The sequence below is a fragment of the Puntigrus tetrazona genome, chromosome 12 (genome assembly GCF_018831695.1).
Source record: "Puntigrus tetrazona isolate hp1 chromosome 12, ASM1883169v1, whole genome shotgun sequence".
In the NCBI taxonomy this organism is placed as follows: domain Eukaryota; kingdom Metazoa; phylum Chordata; class Actinopteri; order Cypriniformes; family Cyprinidae; genus Puntigrus; species Puntigrus tetrazona.
Genome location: NC_056710.1, coordinates 7,386,699 through 7,408,923, shown reverse-complemented (window position 1 = coordinate 7,408,923; position 22,225 = coordinate 7,386,699). Strand labels below are relative to the sequence as shown.

Genomic DNA, 22,225 nt, shown 5'->3' with positions numbered 1-22,225 from the left:
ACAAACATGCTGACTCACCCCACTGTTGGGTCCAAAGCAAGCCCATGCGGGGTCACCAAGTTTTCTGCGATCAGCGTAACACGGTTTCCTCCATCATAATCACATGCTTCAATTCTCTCCACACGTTCCTCAACAAGGTACAACTTAAAGTTAATCCAGTCCACAGCCAGATTTTGGGCATTATGTACTGCATCAGTCAACACCTCCATCTTTTCACTACCATCAAAATTTATGGAGTAAACCTGTAAAATACATATACATGTTTTTTTATATAACTGGTCATATGTACAAGGTAACTACACACTATAAACCCTTACACACCTTCTGAGAATTGGTGTCTGTCCAAAAGATCTTTTGAGTGTGCCAATTATAACCGACACCCACAGCATAACCTTTACCATCAGATTGGACCAGAAGCCTTACAAACCGCCCATGTATATCTGCCATCTTGATATCACGGCCATCTGTGAAGATCAGCTGTGGTAAACCCGCTGTAAGGACAAAAAGAACAAGGGACATTGCAATGTACTGCTGGTAACAATAGTATCAATGCTTTCTATACAAATACAAATACAATACTATTATATTAAATTGTACTTTTCTGTATTTCGTTCTTGCTTTCTAGCCCGTAACTGTTCTCCTTTTTCTGTTTAGTTTTTGTTTTTCCTTATTTGGTCATTTTGTTGTTCTTGTTTAGTTGATTAGTTTATTAGTTTTCAGCCATGTCTGTCCACCTGTTTGAGTTCAGACACTAGTGATGTCTCACTGTTTAAAAGCCTGTTCTGTTTAGTCTTCAATGTTTGTCCTTAATGTTGTTTTATGGTATACAATTTAAAGAAATTTTGTTTACTCCTTTGTCGAGAGCATTTCCTATAACCACGTTCCATTACAGAAACATTATAAAATAATGGTTACCTGAGGCTTTTTATGAGAGTCACATGTTGGAAAGATTTGTAAATTAATTCATATCAACTTACAACTACCATTAATGATGAATTATGTTTGACACACATTTGCGCATTTAAAAAAGCATTTTCATTTTTAATTTCCATTCACCTGAAATATTGGCCTTGCAGACATGACCCTGCTCCAGGAAGTATCCATCTGCACAGCTGCAATGATGTGTGCCTGGGCGATCCTCACAGAAATGGTCACAGATACCCCATATTTTACAGTCATCGTAGTCTGAGGATAAACCACATACATAGGTCAATAACATGACTATAATTGTCCTGATCTAATCAAAAATACACAGTTTTGCTAATGTCTAGATTGTATCAAAGACAAAAAATAAGAAACTCTCATTAAATGTCTGGAATTCTTGAAAGTTATTGTCTTAGAATTATTATTATTATTATTATTATTACATTATTATTGTTATTTTTACATTTCTCTAATCAAATAAGCAGTAAATCAGTTCTGTCTTAAAATATGATCAACATTTTAACATTTGTTCAGCAGTTGGTTAGTCAGTGCTGTATAACCAATGAAAATGAAAACTACAACATCTTAAAAATCATCAAAATCAATCAAAAACAACAACAATTACAACATAAGGTACTAATTTGTACTCTCAATTGTAAGTCGCTTTGGATAAAAGCGTCTGCAAAATGACTAAATGTAAATGTAAATGTAAATGTAATTTATAGAGAAATTGTGATTAGGATTTCAGCTTTTCATAACAGTGCTTATTAACACTTTTCACAATTAATAATCTTTGTAACTTTTATAGTAAAAAATGCAAAAAATTTAAAAATGCATGACTTTTAAAGAATCCACAAACTCTGTGATTATTCTTTTTGGCATGATGTGACGTTATCCAAATGAGTCTCATGGCACTTACCCACACAAGTGCGACTGTCATTGGCCACAGTGAAGCCATCGGGGCAGTAGCACGCTCCACCCTGGGGGCTGGGATGACAGCGGTACTCGCAGCTCAGAGCAGAACACTGGTGCAGATCTACAAGAGAGACAAGAGAGTTTTTATATATAGCTGCTTGGGCACTTGAGGTAACTTAACAAAATACACTACTTTAAATTGTCCTGTAATACTGAGGGTTACATTGCGGTTATACAAATATCTTGTTAATGTTTGACAACACCTCATTATTACATTCACGAGTACTTTGAGTAGATCAACACAAAATTAATAATATTTAATTGAATTTACCACAGGCCAGATGTGCTGTACTATTGGTCTCGTCTGTTCCACCAGGGCAGTCAGGATGTTCATCACATACTTTGTTTATGGGAACGCACATTGAAGAGCCTGGACAGGGCCATTCGCCGGGGTAACAGTCCCGGATACCTGGGTCTGAAGTTATGGGCATTTAGAGTTAATTAATTTAGCGTATGCTTTACTGATTGAAACTGTTGCATATTGATAGGAAAGAGTTGAATCTCACCACATCCATTCTCATCACTAAAGTCCCCGCAGTCATTGATGCCATCACACACCCACTGCTGTGGCATACAGCGTCCATTACTGCAGGTGAACTCTGACCCAGTACAGGTTCGATACTCTGGAAGAAGGCAAAATAGCATTGCTTTATATGGCAGAAACAACTACAAGTAAGCTATGGACTATGCTTATTTACATGGTACTCCCAAGTACATAGTAATTTTATCAGTAACCTGATATTAACCTATATTAAACAGCTACATTTACTTGCTAAAAGATTATCTTTGGAACCCGTGTGGCTTTGGTAGAAAGGACGAGATTTAATGTGGAACCCACCACAGTTTTGCTCATCACTGTTATCTCCACAGTCATCCCAGTGATCACAGACGAAGGACATTGGTATGCAGTATCCACTGGCACATTCAAACTGATGCGACTGACAATGCCTTGCTGATTTAGGAATGAAAGACATAGAATATGAAAGGAAATGTCCATGATGTACATGGCAAAATGTTGAACTCTCTTCTGAACATGATTTACTGACATATGATTGATCACTACACTACACTCACTGCAATTGGATTCATCTGATCCATCTCGGCAGTCTAGTATCCCGTCGCAGTGCTGAGTGCTGTTATAGCAAGCGCCATTAGCACACGTTTTCTCTGAGCAGGCTGGGTAATCTGGATTCAACAAGAGGAAATTTGATGCATTTTATTGGAATTTCAAAACCTGATGATGAAGACAAAATCTGACTAATCCTTGGTAACATATTCATTATAAAATTTTTATGTGTATTGGACAATAACAGTCATATGTTTTTTGTCTCGTAAAGATAACATTGCTAAGGACCTTGTGACATTCATTACAGTCAGGTGTGTTTGCAATTAATTTTAGTTTTTGAAGTTTACATTTTAGTTCAAATAATATCATAAACAACTATAAATAATATATATTAGATATGTTATATTTGTTAACAAATACTCTAATTATTGAAACAAATATCATTATAATTATTTATTTTATTTTTATTTTTTACTACATATTGATCAATAGGAACCTGTACTGTTAGTACTGTTCTTTTATATATAAAATAAAGTAGTTGATGTACTGTATGTACTGTATTGTTATGTGTATGTGGCACATTTCTTTTCATTGTATAAAAGAAAGAAAGAGACAATCTTACTGCAGTTGTTCTCATCAGAGTTATCCACACAGTCTGATACATGGTCACATCTGTATTGTTTGGGAATGCACTGCCCTTCTTGACAGGTGAACTGGTCTGAGCTACATGTCTGCCCACCTTAGAATACAAACAATAGGGTCATAGAACACCACTCACATTTTTAATACTGAATAACTGTACTCTTTCCACATAAATCATACCACAGGCTCTTTGCTCATCAGAGCCATCGGAGCAGTCTGGTTCTCCATCACATACAAACAATAGAGGAATGCACTCCCCTCCTGTCAGGCACTTGAACTGCTGAGAGCTACAGGTGGGAAAGGCTAGAAATACAATATGAGATGAGAAGATGTATGATCCTTGCATTTTCAATCAATCATTTTTATCAAGAGTCAATCCAACAAGCTATTGTTCACTTAGAGATACTTACGACAGTTCTGCTCATCAGAGTCATCTGTGCAGTCCTTTGTTCCATCACACCTCCAGTCTTGATTTATGCACTGACCATTACTACACTGGAACTGACCACTGGAGCACTGACCTGCTCAGAAAATGATGGGTTTTGTCTGACCAATCTTGTGTACAACATTACTTAAACTAATAGCACATGCTGTAATTGGAAATGTTACAGATATGTTATGTGTGTGTCAAAATTATTTGTTGGTGGTGGTTTGAGAAGTGGGCTTCACCAGTTTTTAATTATTATATAATTAAATTAAGAAAGGTTTGTTCAATCTAGAAAAATGTCATAGCCTGAAGGTTGAAGTAAAAGTAAATCTTAATGACTATGATGACTTAGGTTTATTAGGTAATTTAGGAGAAAAAAATCTTGGTTTTGCAAGGAATAACTTAGCAATGAGTAACTCTGTTTATGAGTTTAGCACCTACTGTGTAAAATACCTGAAATCTACCTCAGGTGATACCTTATTAAATTTGCAATAATAAACTCCCTTTTGCAGAGTAATTTTTTATTGCCTCATTTTAAGGAACTTTTTTTAATTTTGAATTTAAATGCTATTTTAATTTAAAAAAATTAAATTACATCAGTGGATAGTTATTTATGTATAGATAGATGTGTGTGTGTGTGTGTGTGTGTGTGTGTGTGTATATATATATATATATATATATATATATATATATATATATATATACATACGTATACATGCATACATACATACACACATTTCCATGTAACTAGTTAGCTACTTTTTGTTTGAGAAGTAGTTTTCTTGAAATATTTTTTTTTAATTTGACAAAAAATTATATTGCATTTACATTTCGTTTTACTAATTTCATTGCTCAAAATATTAATTGTGGGATGAATTTAAGCAGTTGAGAGTAAGCCTATTGTAGCATGGTAACATCTGTCTACTTCATACACACTCAAAAACAAAACAAATCAAACAAAAAATGAATTAATTAACTGAAAAAAAACACTTTTGTACCTTTTAGATATAAATGAGTACAATTTAAGTTACCTATATGGACCAGGCTGTTCCATTCATAAAGGTGCTGCCTCAGTGACAGCTTTTGTATTTTTATTTCTGAGAGAGTATTATTTGTTTACTAATCATCAGAACCATACTTTACAAAACACCTAAATCTAAACACAAACAAGCAAGTGCTAATACTTAATACAAAGTGCTAATACAGTACAATATTACATTAAGAAGGCAAGTATTAAAATAATTGATTTTCAATATTAAATTAAAACATACCTCGCACAATACAGGGTCCATCTGTTAAAAATAACACTGCTAAAATGTAAAAACCTAATCTTTCCATTATTGCTTTATTTTGTCAAAACTTCTGAGTTGAAGATAGCATTGGAGTCTCAATGTCCATCCATGGTGAGTTTGTCTCCAGACCAAAATGTCTTTGACGAACTTCTTCTCTTAGAACAAGCAAGAACTGGATGAAAGAGACAAAGGTACAGCCCTTTATGACCCTGACTCTGTATGACTTTAATCTAATATTAACTTTTTTTCAGTTAAAACTGTGAGCATCAGCATAAACCTTCAATGTAATTTTTGCATAACAGGTGGGCAAGGCTTGTATTTGTTCTGTAAGATTTTGTAACTCCTGCATAGACATAGCCAGTACTCACTGACATAAATGAGCTATGTTTCAGAATGTAACTTTTTATGTTCAGTGTCAGATGCTACTAAAAAAAATGTTTTAAAGACTTCATATGTGTTTAAATAATAATAATTTTCACTACTGTTATTTTAACACAGCTAGACCTATAGTCTATTTAAACTTTATAAATTATGTTATTTTGGGTAAGTAAAACCCCACTTTCTTTGGTTAAAAATGATCCAGAATTAATATCTGAGAAAATACATAACCAGCAGGTTGTGTATCATTTAACTATAGCCTATCCTCACAGCAGCTGAAATAAATTAAATGTCAAAAAATAATTGTGCCAAATTTTAATTCAGAAAGTGTTATATCAAATGTGAATAAAACTAAATTATATTTTAAGTTTTAAATTAGCCTTTGATTACAGATAGCCTGAGATTACAAGAATCGTATTTTAAAGAAAACCAGTTTGAAGGGAGCTGGGTTAAAAAAAATTCTTAACATTAGCATTAGAGATTAGAGATTAGTGTGTAGATTTTCAGATTTATGTACTGTCTAATGTACACTTTATTGATAGTTACACAATGGTGATTTGAGCATAGTATAAAAATAATAATAATGAGCCAACTGATTGGTACTGCAATTTATTGTCATTTTAACACATCAATGCAAATCAAAAGAGAGATCAAAAAGGTTCTAACTGGAAAAAGTAATTTATTTGGGCACCAATAGCAAGAAGAATCAAGCACACAATGTTATAGAAAATACAACACTTTTATTCTTATACAAAAATATATAAATATTAAAACCTCAAGAGGGCAAAGCAGCAGGTTGAGATAAGAATCACATATATTTCAGTTAGTAATGTATCTGACGAACAAAGTAAGCAGGATAAATAAACAGACAGCAAGGTATTCAGCAAAATGTATTCCCAGTTATACACAATTTAGTAAACACTAAAAACCAGTCTGGCTAATTACTTTGCCGTTGTCAGTATAAAATAGAATATGGTACATGAGGGATAACCTGCATTAATAACCTGCGCGCACACACACACAAATATAAACACATATATACAAATACAAGCACTGGACAGATGAAACATAGCCTCCCCAGTGACTAAAACACTAAATGCACTTACAATCAATTACCCATAAGTAAGGGCAGACAATATAACACAAGGTAATGACTTAAATGTACATCTCAGATTATTAAAAAAAATAATACATCAATAAAATAGATAAAAATGTAACTTTGACTGTTGTATATCTCACATGCAAAGCCTTTGAGAGAACCAGAGGTTATATAAGCTGCGGTCTGTCACATCCCACGCACCATAAAGTGGACAATGACTGATGGTAGAGCTTTCCTGGGGTAAAGTATTTTTTGTGTACACAAGTATAAAACAACGGGCTGTCATTAAAATGTGCTATAAGCTTACTGTTCACATAAATGAGTCTTTTCATTTTCTACTGCCCCCTCTTCAGCACCAGTAATATAGTGGGGGAACTATAATGTCACTCTCTAGGCTGATTGGCTGTTCTGCATGAAACTGATTCCCTCAACAAAAAGCCAATAGGATTTTTCCATAGGGTTTTGGATTATAGCAAAAAATAAGCTCTGTGTTCAATCATAGTTCATAAAAACTTACACGTTTGTCTCAGAGGAAGAGAGAGAAAAGAGTAGAAAACAGCAGGCCTCATGTCAGCACTTTGTGACAGAAAGTAAATGTCTAATTACATGTCAATGTCGTTTACTGCAATGAAGAGGGTTGAACATAGGAAACAAATATGAGGGACACTATCAACTTTTTTCTTGTGGTGGACAGATTAATGTTCATGTAAGTGAAACACATATAGTAATATACTCACTCTGCCATTTAAGATATCGGACACCAGTTCATTTAAACTTGATGTTGAAAGAGAATGCGAGGCCAATGTCCATTGTAAAGAACCATATGCCACATACATCATTCTGACAGTTACACACTAGCAGTGCCATTAACTTACGTGGCAGATTTCATTCATAGCACTCCTGTGCCCAGCCCACCACTACACTCCTCCCACTGTAATTTACTCAAGAATATTACCTGTGCTCATCCATTACAGCGAGATCATAATGCCACAATGCCATTAGAACTCTCTCTTGACCTGCATAAGTCACCTGCATGACAACTTTGTTCTGTAAGCTATCAGGCTTCATCTGAGAGTGAAGATGATTATGACTATGTCAACACCCTGTGGAGGGAATTTCTTAAGAAACTAAGGCCATTCAATTAAACTTCTGTTTAGTGGGACTCAGTGGGACTATAGCCAGCTGGTAGAGGAAGTCGAAATTGACTATGATCCCTCTTCATGCTGCTGCAGTGGCTATTAAGTTGAGACAGAAGTATTCACTCACACTTTAGGAGATATAGAGGTTGTACAAAAGTTATTAGAGGCTTGGCGTCATATTATTGACGATTTGTAAAAGATTTCATCACCATAGCTGAGCCCCTCCATGCCCTGACTAAGAAGTATTCCTTCTTCTTCACAATGCCAAGAAACTTTTTCTAAGTTTAAACAACTGCTAACCTCCACAACAGTTCTTTGCTACCCATTGGATGAAATATGTTGCTGGACACTGACGCAAGTGACATATGGCATATGGGAGTTGCAAATTGTCCAAAACTGAGCAGAACAATTGAAGCACGTGGCGAGAGCAACTAGCTGTAGTGGACTTTGTGTTGCATTTCCGACAGTTCCTCCTAGGTCATCATTTTACTGCTTGCATTGATCACTGCAGTCATGAAGGAACCAGAGGGTCAGACTGCAAGGTGGCTGGAGAGGCTTGGGGAATATGATTTTGTGATCATCCATTGCCCTGGTTGGCTTCATAACAATGTAGTTGTCAACAATGTCCCTCAAAATTAAGATTAAGATTATCTGGTACCGATCTGTGAATCTGCTGTCAGCAAGGAGATGCAGAGTCCAGTGGAGGTACGGGGCAACCAGCTCCAACAGCAGTAACCCATGAAAACATTTTTCTGCAGTTGGTCCAGAGAGGAACTACAGGAAGCTCAAAGGGCTGACATTTTGGAGTCAAGCATACAGTGGCATGGCTCCAGACTCTATATTATTGGTACCAGAGAGGATGTCGCACTTTAGTGTCAAACCTGGTTAAGCTGTGCATCCGAGGCTAGGATGAAACCCCCACAATTACTGCACAGTGACCAGGGATAGAATTTTGTGTCCAAAGTATTACAGAAAATGTGCTTGCTGTTTGTCATAGAAAAGATGTGCACCACACCATTCTGGTCACAGTTTGATGGTCAAGTAGAATGATTTAATTCCACCCTCAAACAAATCTTGGCCACAACAGCTGAATGCTGCCACTGGGATTGGGATCTTATGACTTATGATCAATCACTATTTATATAGCGCTTTAACAATACAGATTGTATCAAAGCAGTATAAGATAGGAAACAGTATAAAATAGGAAAATACAATGATAGGAATGTATATTGATGAGTTTGAACAATTTGTTATTAAATGTAGAGACTGATGAGAAAAATGATGAGATTTACAGCAGACTGCTGGGTCTCAATGGCTGGATGTCTAAGTGGTGCCCGCAGAACAACATAGGCTTTATAGACAATTGGATGAGTTTCTGGGGCAGACCTGACCTGTTGAAAAGAGATGGTCTTCATCCCTCCTGGGCTCTTCTATCTAGAAATATGCCATATAGTCTTATAGCTCCAACATGACCAGCTAGTGCCCAGGTCAGGAAGCAGACAGACCGGCTAAACCGACCGTCTGCTAGCTGCCTCACGTCACAGAAGGCAGTTAATTCTCAGCACATAGAGACTCTTTCACCTAGATATCACACTATAGAGACTGTGTCTGTTCCCCGAATTAGAATATGCAGAGAACGTCCAAACCAAATCAAAAGCAATAATTTAATTAATGTCCAACAAATTAAAACTACCTATAATTCAAATAAGCAAACGATAAAACTTGGCTCGCTAAATATTAGATCACTTTCCACAAAAGTACTTTATATATATGATTTGATCAAAGATCAGAAGCTAGATTTGCTTTGTTTGACAGAAACCTGGCTAAAACCAGATGAATATATTACTCTAAATGAATCTACCCCCCAAAATAATTTCTATAAAAATGAGCCACGTTTAAAAGGTAAAGGGGGAGGTGTTGCTACAATTTATAACAATATTCTTAGTACTTCTCAGAGGGCAGGCTTTAAGTATAACTCATTTGAAGTTTTGGTGCTGCATATAACATTATCTACAGAATCATGTGCTAGTGATAAATCTTCTGTCATGTTTGTACTGGCTACTGTATACAGGCCACCAGGACACAGCACAGATTTCATTAAAGAATTTGCTGATATTCTAACTGAGTTAGTACTGGCCGCAGATAAAGTCTTAATTGTTGGCGATTTTAATATCCATGTTGATAATGAAAAAGACTCATTAGGATCAGCTTTCTTAGACATTCTGAACTCCGTTGGGGTTAGACAACACGTCTCTGGACCTACTCATTGTCGAAATCATACTCTAGATCTAATACTGTCACATGGAATGGATGTTAAAATGGTTGAAGTACTGCAGCAAAGTGATGACATTTCAGATCACTATCTAGTCTTGTGTGAACTCTGTATAGTTAAACCTGTAAACTCTGCACCTTATTACAAGTATGGTAGAATCATCACTTCCACCACAAAAGAAAGCTTTCTAAATAACCTTCCTGACTTATCTCAATTCCTTAGCACATCCAATACGATGCAAAAACTTGATGATATAACAGAAACTATGCACTCTCTTTTTTCTAGCACTTTAGATACAGTTGCTCCTTTGCACTTAAAAAAGATAAAAGAAAACAATCTGACTCCATGGTATAATGAAAACACACGCACCCTAAAGAGAGCAGCCCGGAAAATGGAGCGCAGGTGGAGAAAAACTAAATTAGAAGTATTTCGTATTGCCTGGCGGGAGAGTATCCTGTCATACAGAAAAGCATTAAAAATAGCAAGATCTGATTAATTTTCATCCCAAGAAAACAAACACAACCCCGGGTATTTATTCAGTACAGTAACTAAATTAACAAAAAATAAAATGTCAACAGGTGCTAATATTCCCCAAGAGTATAGCTGCAATGAGTTCATGAATTTCTTTACTTCTAAGATTGATACCATCAGAGATAAAATTGTAACTATGCAGCCGTCAACTACAGTTTCACATCAGATAGTGAGCTTTAGATCCCCTGAGGAAAAATTACACTCTTTCTCTATTATAGGAGAAGAAGACTTGCACAAACTTGTTAAATCATCTAAACCAGCAACATGTATGTTAGACCCTATTCCATCTTAACTAATAAAAGATTTGCTTCCAGAAGGCATAGATCCTATTTTAAACATTATTAATTCATCATTGTCATTAGGATATGTTCCCAAAACCTTCAAACTGGCTGTAGTTAAGCCTCTTATTAAGAAACCACATCTTGATCCCAAAGACTTAGTAAATTACAGACCAGTCTCTATATCCCTTTTCTGTCAAATATACTAGAAAAGGTAGTATCCTCACAACTGTATTCCTTTTTAGAAAAAAAATGGTGTCTGTGAGGATTTCCAATCAGGTTTTAGACCGTACCATAGTACTGAGACTGCTCTCATTAGAGTTACTAATGACCTGCTTTTATCATCTGATCATGGTTTTATCTCGTTATTAGTGCTATTAGATCTTAGCACAGCATTCAATACTATCGATCACAACATTCTCTTGGATAGACTAGAAAACCATGTTGGCATTAGAGGAAGCACCTTAGCATGGTTTAAATCATATCTATCTGACCACTATCAGTTTGTAGCATTAAATGAGGAGGTATCATATCGCTCAAAAGTGAAATATGGAGTTCCTCAAGGCTCAGTGCTAGGACCGTTACTTTTCAACCTGTACATGTTACCTCTGGGAGATATTTTCAGGAGTCATGGTGTTAGTGTGTCACTGCTACGCTGATGATGCTCTACATTTCAGCGCAGCCTGGTGATACACACCAAATTGAGAATCTAACAGAATGCATAGTCGATATAAAAAGCTGGATGATGAGTAACTTCCTAATGCTAAATTCTGAAAAAACAGAGGTGCTAATAATTGGACCTAAAAACCCCACATATAATAATCTAGAACACAGCCTATCACTTGATGGCTGCTCTGTTAATTCTTCATCATCAGTTAGGAACCTAGGTGTGCTGTTTGACAGCAATCTTTCCTTCGAAAATCATGTTTCTAGCATCTGTAAAACTGCGTTTTTCCATCATAAAAATATATCTAAATTACGACCTATGCTTTCAACCTCTAATGCAGAAATATTAATTCATGCATTTATGACCTCGAGGTTAGATTATTGTAATGCTTTATTGGGTGGTTGTTCTGCACGCTTAATAAACAAACTTCAGCTAGTCCAAAACGCAGCAGCCAGAGTCCTTACTAGAACTAGGAAGTATGATCACATTAGCCCGGTTCTGTCAACACTGCACTGGCTCCCTATCAAACATCGGATAGATTTTAAAATCTTATTAATTACCTATAAAGCCCTGAATGGTTTAGCTCCTCAATACTTGAGCGAGCTCTTATCACATTATAGTCCTGCACGTCCGCTGCATTCTCAAAACTCTGGCCATTTGATAATACCTAGAATATCAAAATCAACTGCGGGCGGCAGATCCTTTTCCTATCTAGCACCTAAACTCTAGAACAATCTCCCTAACTCTGTTCGGGAAGCAGACACACTCTGCCAGTTTAAATCTAGATTAAAGACACATCTTTTTAACTTAGCCTACACATAACACACCAACACACTTTTTATTATTCAAATCCGTTAAAGGATTTTTAGGCTGCATTATTTAGATTTGCTGGAACCGGGAACACTACTCCTAAAATACAATGTACTTGTGATATCGTAAAAAAAGAATGGCATCTACGCTAATATTAGTCCTGTCTCTTTCTCAATCTGTTTTCACAGTTTGTATCCAGACTAGATGGTGGACAAGCACCCAGAGATTATGTTCATCAGAGACCAGAAAACCTAGATGCGCCCGTGGACAGATCACCAGATCCTGATGCAGATGCACACACACACACGCACACACTAAGTCATTTACACTACCTGACACAGCTGCGTTTAAATTGAACTGGAAGTTAAGTGCTGGGCATCCGGTCAGAGGAGAACTGACCCCAACTGAGTCTGGTTTCTCCCAAGGTTTTTTTTTCTCCATTCTGTATGCATGGGGTTTTGTTTCCTTGCCGGCTTGCTTGGTTGGGGACACTTAACTTCTAGTGATTGAATGTCTAATTGATTACAGAGACCATCTCTGCATTTAATAAAAAAGAAATTGGTCACTCTCGTCATTATACATCCCTGTCATTGTACTCTTCTACATTATACTGTACAGTGCTTTGATGCAACCTGTGTTGTTAAAAGTGCTATATATATAAAAATGATTGATTGATTGATCAAATCGACAATAGAAATTAACACTAGAAATTACGTGTCCCCAACTAAGCAAGCCAGAGGCAACAGCGGCAAGGAACCAAAGCTCTATCCATATAGACCCTTGTGTGAAACTAGGCTCAGTTGGGGCCAGTTCTCCTATGGCTGGACGCCCTGCACTTAATTCCCAGTTCAATTTTAAATGCAGCTTTGTCAGATTGTGTAAAGGACTTATTGTGCATGCGCATCTGGTTATGGTGATCTGTCCACTGGTCTCATCTAGGTGTTTTTGGATCTCTGGGTGCTGATCCACCATCTGATCTGGATACAAACTAAGAAACAGAATAAGAAAAAAAACAAGACTAATATTAGCGTAGATGCCATTCTTTTTAAGATGTAAGGAGTACATCAAGTGTTACCAATTCCGGCTGATCTAATTAATTCAGCCTAGAAATCCTTTAACGGATTTGAATAATAAAAGCTTATAAGTGTGTTATTTGTAGGCTAGGTTAAAAAGATGTGTCTTTCATCTAGATTTAAACTAATTTTAAACTGTCATGGCCTATAACGCAACCAGGCACAGTGCTACTCACATCACACCTAATTATATAATGTTTATATGGACTTGGACTTGGTAGCTGGCTTGCCTTCTGACGCAGTTAAAACTGCTACTGAATATATCCAAAACCTTTGTCAATGACTGGAGCTGGCACATCAGATCGTCAATAGATGTGCTTGGTGTGTTAGTGCAATGAGCAAACACAAAATTACGACAAGAACTGCTGTCGTACGCGGTTTGAAGTTGAAGATGCTGTATGGTACCTCATTAAGGGAACACAAAGAGACAAGAACGAGGTCAGGAAATTTCTTTCAGCATATGAGGGGCTATTCTTTGTCAGTTGGATGACCTTGTGTATCACACCCAAAAGGGACCAAAGACCAAAGCAAAGGTAGTTCATCATAATCAGTTGAAGCCCTGAGCCACTGGACATCACTTGGGCCATAGAGCTGGCTGAGGCCTGGGCCTCTGTTGCGGTACCATCCCTGGTCATTAAAATGGACCCTACTTCAGATACCTCTTCTCACATGGATTCTTCTTCTTCCTCCAAGGATACTCGGGACAGTGGGGGTGGTGCAACAAAACTACTCCCTCAATTGTTTTTTTTTTACCTCCAAAAAACCAAAACCTTTGGTGAATGGATAGCTCACTGAACTAATTAGGTTCATGGACAGTTTCACAGATAAGTTAATTTAAATTACCATATTATGCAAAAGACAAAGGTTTTTAGTTTCACACATATCTGTATTAAGATTCAGGAACTGCTTCCTGTAAATTGGTATGTTTTATTTTTAATTTGTTCTGAGATGCTCCTGTCGCCTAGGTATTGTAAATTATTAGTTATGACTATGTGTACCCTACAAAAAGGACGGTATACCTATGAAAAGTAAAATGTGAAAGCCAGTTATGTTATGTATGCTATGCTGGAGTGGCATTAAGTAAATAATGGCCACCTAGAGTTGGGATAGTGATGTAGAACAGTGTGGGTCCTTTAAGAGTTACTCTTCATTCAGAGGGAAAAGGAGAGAAATGGCGAATATGGCGAAAGGAACATTTAGAGATAGGACGTGTTGTTGAGACCAGGGTTGTGCAAATTTCAAACTAATGGTACAATAAAAGATAAATGAGAATATTTTAATTAAAAGGATTTCTAAACAAAATAATAATTAAATAGAGAGAGATTTTTTTGTAAATAGGAAGATTACTTTCTGTAATGAATAAAGTACCACATTTCAGCTATCGTTATGTTATTTCATCCTTGCTTCTAGAAAATTCTTAACAGCTTGATGTGTGGCCATAAACATTTAATTTTAAACTTAGCTGTGAGCCCTATGCACCGTTAGTTTCACTATCACAGAAACTAAGCCAGTAAATGTTTACATTAAATAAGGACCATAAACCCTCTGGAGGAACGGGCTCTGGTGGACACAGCAAGGCACTAAGGAGGACTAGCTGGACAGGACCAGTGCAGGCTCAGCAGATGTGGGAGAGCTGGACAGGACCGGCACAGGCTCTGAGAAGAGGAGGGGAGCAGTGAAGTCGGGGCGAACTGCCTCATCCATAATCCCTCCTAGGACAGGTTCAGGGTGTGAAGGGTGCACAGTTACAGATTGGTCACTGAATGGTGCTCTCTTGGCATAGAGATACAGGGGTGCTTTGCCGACAGGGGCTCTTGGGGGCACTCACTCATCTTCAGTTTTTGGTCAGTTATTCTGTCACAGTCCCTGTACAGTGCAAATACAAAGGCTCACAACGAGGAAGGCAGAAAAGAATAATCTAAAGACGAGACAAAAATGGAGCTAAACTAACTAATAATCACATATTGAGGACAGGAACAGGAAGGACCAAATAAGAGCAAGAAGGGCACAAGAAGGGGGATGAAAACACAACCAGCTAAAACTTGCCTAGGCTGGTTGGCTGGTCTTAGCTGGTTTAAACTAGAAGTAGCTGGTTTTATCTGGTCTCCCAGCCTGGCTAGGCTAGTCAGGGTGGTCGTCTCCCAGCTAAGATCAACCTGGCAGCCTGGAAATATGGACAAAACCCCTCTAAAACAGCCTGCTGACTAGCTTAAACCAGCTAAGACCAGGCAGGAAGACCAACTAAAATCAGCCAACCAGCCTAGGCTGGTTTAAGCTGTTTTATTCAGCAGGGAATAGTCCAGGACTGTGATACGAACAACAATATAAAATTAATGAAACAATTAATTATACAATTAATAGTAATATAAATGACACGATTGGAAAATACTGTAAATTAATAAACTGTTCAGCATGATGATGTTTAATTTCTGAGACAGAGCCTGTAGTCCTATTTAGCAACTAGTTAGCAACTGTCTTGTAATAATATAATAAATTGTAAAAAAAAAATGTAATTATATTTTTAAATCATGAGTTAGGTGTAGCTGGTCTGATTTAAGTTATAAAACAAAACGTAAAAAGTATATTGAGCTTGTGTGAACCACGGACCTTATTTTAGGGGATTTAATCAAACTCCCATTTAAAAAAAACCCCACTGAGTTTGGTACGTTGGAACCAAGTGCTAAAATACTAACTCACTTCCAAGTTCCTGGTGACATAAAAGTTCCTCCACTCTATTACAGCTAATGCCGTTAAATCTGTATAATGTCATTTGTAGTCAAGGTAATAAGGTTATAAATATATACCCTTTACATTCATTTACTCGTATTTTGAATTTAAAGTTGCAAATAATAGCTACAAATATGTAAAATTATATTCACATCAAGAAAATAACACACACAAATGTGAACGAAATATTTACATTTGCACTTCAGTTCCCTTTCAGTCGGTCACTCCGAGTCACGTCGGATGACCGACGAATTGGGATCTCGCTTCGAGAGACCAATCTACTTCGAGTGTATCTAAACAAGCCAATTGAAGATTGGCATGCGCTAAATCGCATCCAGCTGCCGCTGATCACAGCGCGTGTATAAATAAGCAGCGGGTGCAGCGCATATTCAGCTTTTCGCTTCGGAGCCGAGCGTGACTGTTCCGCTCCAAAGACGATCTACGAGTGTTGGAGTACGGCGTTTCAGCGGAGGTCGTTTTCCTGCGTCGAGTGGATTGCCACAATCAGGCTGCACTACCCCCCTGTTTGTGCGCAAAACGGCTATCCCCTGTTGCCTCAGCACTAAAAGAGCATTCGCGGGTGCGTCTTTTTAAAGACGACGTTACGCCTGGCAAACTCGACGTAGCGCCTTGGAAGATAGCGTGGGTCTTGCTTCAGACTACGTACACCCGTGTGTTTCTGGATGCGGTTGTTACCTGGTGTTAGGTGATGGTCACAATCGTTGCCTCATGTGCCTGGGCTTAGCACGCTGAGGTGGCGGTTGTGGATGAATCATTTCCTCGCGGGGAGATGGTCATCTCGGATTGATGGGCGGGCTCTGTCGCCTTGAAAAAAGGAGGCGGAGCTTGTGTTTGCTCGACTTGGTTCTCATTCTGGCTGCAGACAGGTGGGCTCCATTTCGTTGTGACACAAAGCTTAAACTCTGCAACCAGTGGAGCTGCAAAAGGGGCAGTCTGGACCCTCACGTGGGGTATCAGCTGTACCCTCTTGGGCTCCCCCTGATGATCAGAAGTCAATCGCTGCATCGGAAGGTGAGCCAGACATTTCTGGAAGTGAAGATCCGGTTGCTCTGCGTCTACCAGGCGTTGAATGCACTGGATACAGATCTAGAAATGGTGGCTATGCTTGCCCAGGCCGCCGAGGTGATCGGGATCAAGTGGAAACCTCCACTGCTTCCCGGGCCCTCGAGGCTGGACGATTGGTATTTAAAGGTGGCTCGCGCTGGTTCTCAGGGCCCCACCCTGGTACCTTTCTTCCCGGAAGTGCATGAGGAGCTTACTGGGATGTGGAAAGCACCTTTCACTGCCCCGCTCCTGTGCAGCCAACGCAGCAGCCCCCATCTAGGCAGCACCGTGGAGCTGGCAGCAGGGCAGCCACCCAGCCTGTCCAGGCTCCTGCCAAACCCGCAGGTGCAAGAGGCCCTCGGATCCAGGGATGGAGGGAGCTGCTCTGCCGGGCAGAGAATGTTGCCGCTACCTAAAACCTCGACAAGGGCGGTTTCCTCTGTCTCTGGGTCCCCAGGGAGAGCGAGGAGTTGAGCGGGCCAGTTCGCCACTCGCGCTCTCCTTGGGCTAATATGCAGCAGTGGGAAGACTGGGAGGACGAACCAACGGCCTACCTGCCTCACTTCTGCGGGGATGCAGGTAAGAGTTGCACACACTCAGACCCCGCTTCGGACCGGCCACGAGACGCCCGAGCCGGGTCCCTGCACTCCCCCTCGCTGCCCCATCGCCTGCACGTCGGTGGTTCCGCTCGAGCCGCTAGTTCGGTCTCTGGATGCCTGGTTGAATCTTCCCAGGCTATCTCGGTGGCTCCTGCGAACCCTTCGACTTCGGCTATATGATTCAGTTCATCCGGCGTCCCCCCAAGTTCAGTGGGATCCGCTATACGTCAGTGAACAATGCGCGTGCCCCTGTCTTGTGGGCGGAGATTGCTGTCCTTCACTAGAAGGCACGATAAAGCCGCTTCCTCCAGCCGATATGAGGTCGGGGCTTACAGCCCATACTTCATAGTGCCCAAGAAAGGCGGTGGGTTATGACCAATCTTGGATCTGTGAGTCCTGAATCGAGCACTCCCGTTCAGGATGTTGACACAGAAACGCCTATTCAGTGCGTCCGTCCCCAGGATTGGTTGCAGCGATAGACCTGAAGGACATGTACTTTCATGTGTCGATTCTTCCGTGCCACAGGCCATTCCTGAGGTTCGCGTTCGAAGTTCGCGCATATCAGTACAAGTCCTACCCTTCGGGCTCTCCCTGTCGCCACGCGCGTCTTCATGCAAGTCGCGGAAGCAGCCCTTGCTCCACTGAGAGAGTAAGGCGTTCGCATTCTCAACCAACTGGATGACTGGCTCAGTCCCGGGCTCAGTTGTGCGAACACAGGGATCTGGTGCTACAGCACCTCAGCCAGTTGGGGTTTCAGGTCAACCAGGAGAAGAGCAAACTCTGCCCAACGCAGAGGATCTCTTTTCTTGGGATGGAGCTGGATTCGATCGATCAGATGGCACACCTCACAGAGGAGCGTGCCAATTCGGTGTTGAACTGCTTCAATATGTTCAAGAGCAGGACGGCGGTCCCACTGAAATATTTTCAGAGGCTCCTGGGGCATATGGCAGCCGCGCCACAGTGATGCCGCTGGGACTAATCCATATGAGACCGCTTCAACATTGGCTACACGATTGAGTCCCGAGGTGGGCGTGGCAAAGTGGCACTCACCGGGTTCAAATAACACCGGCCTGCCGCCAAACCTTCACCCCGTGGTCAGACCTCTCGTTCCTTCGGGCCGGAGTGCCCCTGGAGAAGGTCTCCAGGTATGCTGTGGTTTCACGGATGCCTCCACCACCGGCTGAGGGGCCACCACATACAACGGGCATGCAGTGTCAGGGGTTGGGACGGGCCTCAACTGCAATGGCACATCAACTGCCTAAAGTTGCTGGCAGTACATCTCGCCCTAGGCAGTCTCGAGAACTGCCTTCGAGGCCAGCATGTACTAGTCCGCACAGACAACATACTGACCGTTGCGTACATCAACCAACAAGGTGGTCTATGCTCCCGTCGTATGTCGCAACTAGCCCACCACCTCCTCCTCCTATGGAGTCGGAAGTTCTGAGGTCGCTTCGCCATTCACATTCCAGGAGTGTGCAACCAGGCAGCCGATTTAGCTGTCGCGAGCTGCACTACCCGTAGAATGGAGACTCCATCCCGGGCGGTTCAGCTGATTGGGAACGTTTCCGAGCCACTCAGGTAGACCTGTTTGCCTCTCCAGAGACTTCCCATTGCCCACTGGCACACAGCTGGCTGCGGGGCCTTTGCAAGTATGTATTTCCCCAGTGAGCCTTCTTGCACAGACACTGTGCAAGGTCAGGGAGGACAAGGAGCAGGTCTTGCTAGTAGCACCCTACTGGTGAAGACTTGGTTCCCAGAACTTGTGCTCCTCGCGACAGCCCCTCCTTGGCCGATCCCTCTGAGGAAGGATCTTCTGACTCAGAGACGGGCACCTTGGCACCCGCGTCCAGACCTCTGGAAACTCCATGTCTGGTCCCTGGATGGGATGCGGAGGCTCTAGGTGACCTACCTCAAGGGGTAGTCGACACCATTTCTTCGGCTAGAGTGCCGTCCACGAGACAGGCCTATGCCTTGAATTAGAGCCTGTTCGTCGAGTGGTGTTCTTCTCAGGGTGAAGACCCCCGGAATTGCCCTATCAGTCGTGCTTATCTTCTTGCAGCAAGGGTTGGAGCGAAGGCTGTCTCCCTCCACCCTTAAAGTCTATGTGGCTGCAATCGCTGCAAATCATGACCCCATAGATGGGAGGTCTGTGGGTAAGCATGGCCGGATTATCAGGTTCCTGAGGGAAGCCAGGAGGTTGAATCCTCCACGGCTCCCAACAGTACCCTCTTGGGACCTGTCTGTAGTGCTGACAGCACTGCAGTAGGCTCCGTTGAACCCTTGCCAGCAGTTGTGCTAAAGTTCTTTTATCTATGAAGACATTTGCTCCTGCTCGCATTGGCCTCCATCAAGAGGGTAGGGGACCTGCAGGCTTTTTCGGTCGACGATTCGTGCCTACAGTTTGGGCTCGCGGATTCCCAGGTACCACTGAGGCCACGGCCCGGCTACGTGCCCAAGGTTCCCACTACCCCCTTCAGAGACCAGGTGGTGAACCTTCAAGCGCTGCCCCTGGAGGAGGCAGACCCAGCCCTGACGTTGCTTGTCCCGTCCGAGCACTAAGATGCTACGTTGACCGGACACAAAGCTTCAGGACCTCAGTCCAGCTCTCGTTTGTCACAGAGGCCGGCAGAAGGGGAGTGCCGCCTCCAAGCAGAGGATGGCTCACTGGATAGTGGACGCCATTACCCTAGCCTACCAAGCACAGGGTATGCCCTGCCCCCCCCTCAGGTTGCGGGCACACTCAGCAAGTGTTGCATCGTCCTGGGCGGTGGCTCGTGGCACCTCGCTGACAGATTGTAGAGCTGCGGGCTGGGCGACCCCCAACTCGATTGCTAGATTCTATAGCCTACGAGTGGAACCGGTATCCTCCTGTGTTCTCACCTCAAACGGGTAGAAACACTGAGAGGCCCGGTTTCGGGTCGGCTTGTTAACCTCTCCAGAGCGTCCATACAGTAGACCCTGTCGAGCTCCTCCATTCCCCTCGGCAGCCAGATGTTGCGGAGCATCCGGCGCCAGGCCCTCTCGATGAATCCGTGAGAACCGGTGAGGGCTGGGAGCCATGTAAAGTACCCCAAGAGGACTTTATGTGTGTATTTCCACGGCATAGCCTTAGAGCCCCGTGTTTCCCCGGCAGACCTTCTGCCCGTCTAAGAGGGTTCAATCACCTCCAATTTTCCATATGCAAACTGAAATACTGTCCATATGCGTATTCGTTCCGAGACCTCCTACGGGAAGGCTGGACTTCCGCACGTCCCTGTTCACTAGAACGTGGGACGTTTCCCAGTGTTCCAGTCTTACAAATGGGTAGTGTTACAAAAGTAGCTGGCTTCTTGTGGTTGAGCCCGGCCTACGCCGATAGACTGAGGGGCTTGTGGGCTCCCACAGGACACTGGAAGAGGCAGCGCCCATGGCGTTTTGGTAGGGATCCCAATTCGGTCGGTCATCCGACGTGACTCGGAGTGACCGACTGAAAGGGAACGTCTCGGTTACGTATGTAACCCTCGTTCCCTGAAGAAGGGAATGGAGACGTCACGTCCCGTCGCCACGGTGCTGCACCTCTGCTGAAGGGGCCGGGTCACTAGCTCGGCTCCTCAGCGAAAACCTGAATATGCGCTGCACCCGCTGCTTATTTATACACGCGCTGTGATCAGCGGCAGCTGGATGCGATTAGCACATGCCAATCTTCAATTGGCTTGTTTAGATACACTCGAAGTAGATTGGTCTCTCGAAGCGAGATCCCAATTCGTCGGTCATCCGACGTGACGTCTCCGTTCCCTTCTTCAGGGAACGAGGGTTACATACGTAACCGAGACGTTTCGCTGTACAAAGACAAGTCAGCTCTCCCAACTTCTCAGATCTGGAGATGCAACTTCAAATCCTAGTGCCACTTAAAATTCACTTGTCCACGTGTAAATGCGGACGTCAAAGAGTAGAGCGGGCCTAGGGTAAGAATGAAGACTTTCGTTGGTCAACGTCTAAAAAATTACCAATGTCAGCCATATGTTCATGCAAATGATATTATCAGGATTTATAATAAGGACCCCCAGCACAGCGCGTGCGGCTGTAATCCGCTTCCAGAAAACACCGGGGGTGCTACGGTAAAGCACACTGTTATACCTACCCATCTGAAACATTTTAATGTGAGTATTATGACTCAGAGCATTGATAATAATAGAAATAACCAGTTAGCAGGCAAATGTTACATCTCGACCAGGTGTTTGGATTAATGCCAATTTTAACGCAGGCATTAATGAAGTCAAGC

General features: G+C 41.6%; 1 protein-coding gene across 1 annotated transcript in view; it reads right to left on the bottom strand.

Annotated features, from left to right (window-relative positions):
• Positions 1-5,372, bottom strand: part of lrp2b (low density lipoprotein receptor-related protein 2b) — a 69,164-nt gene extending 63,792 nt beyond the window's left edge. Inside the window, exons 1-12 of the mRNA XM_043253219.1 lie at positions 5,306-5,372; positions 4,018-4,128; positions 3,788-3,910; positions 3,588-3,704; positions 2,965-3,084; positions 2,738-2,851; positions 2,406-2,522; positions 2,171-2,314; positions 1,844-1,960; positions 1,057-1,185; positions 322-491; positions 19-242 (exon numbers count right to left, since the gene is read on the bottom strand). Coding sequence (XP_043109154.1) covers positions 19-242; positions 322-491; positions 1,057-1,185; positions 1,844-1,960; positions 2,171-2,314; positions 2,406-2,522; positions 2,738-2,851; positions 2,965-3,084; positions 3,588-3,704; positions 3,788-3,910; positions 4,018-4,128; positions 5,306-5,372 — 1,553 coding nt within the window. The remainder of the gene's footprint in view (positions 1-18; positions 243-321; positions 492-1,056; positions 1,186-1,843; positions 1,961-2,170; positions 2,315-2,405; positions 2,523-2,737; positions 2,852-2,964; positions 3,085-3,587; positions 3,705-3,787; positions 3,911-4,017; positions 4,129-5,305) is intronic.
• Positions 5,373-22,225: the final 16,853 nt, after the last annotated feature.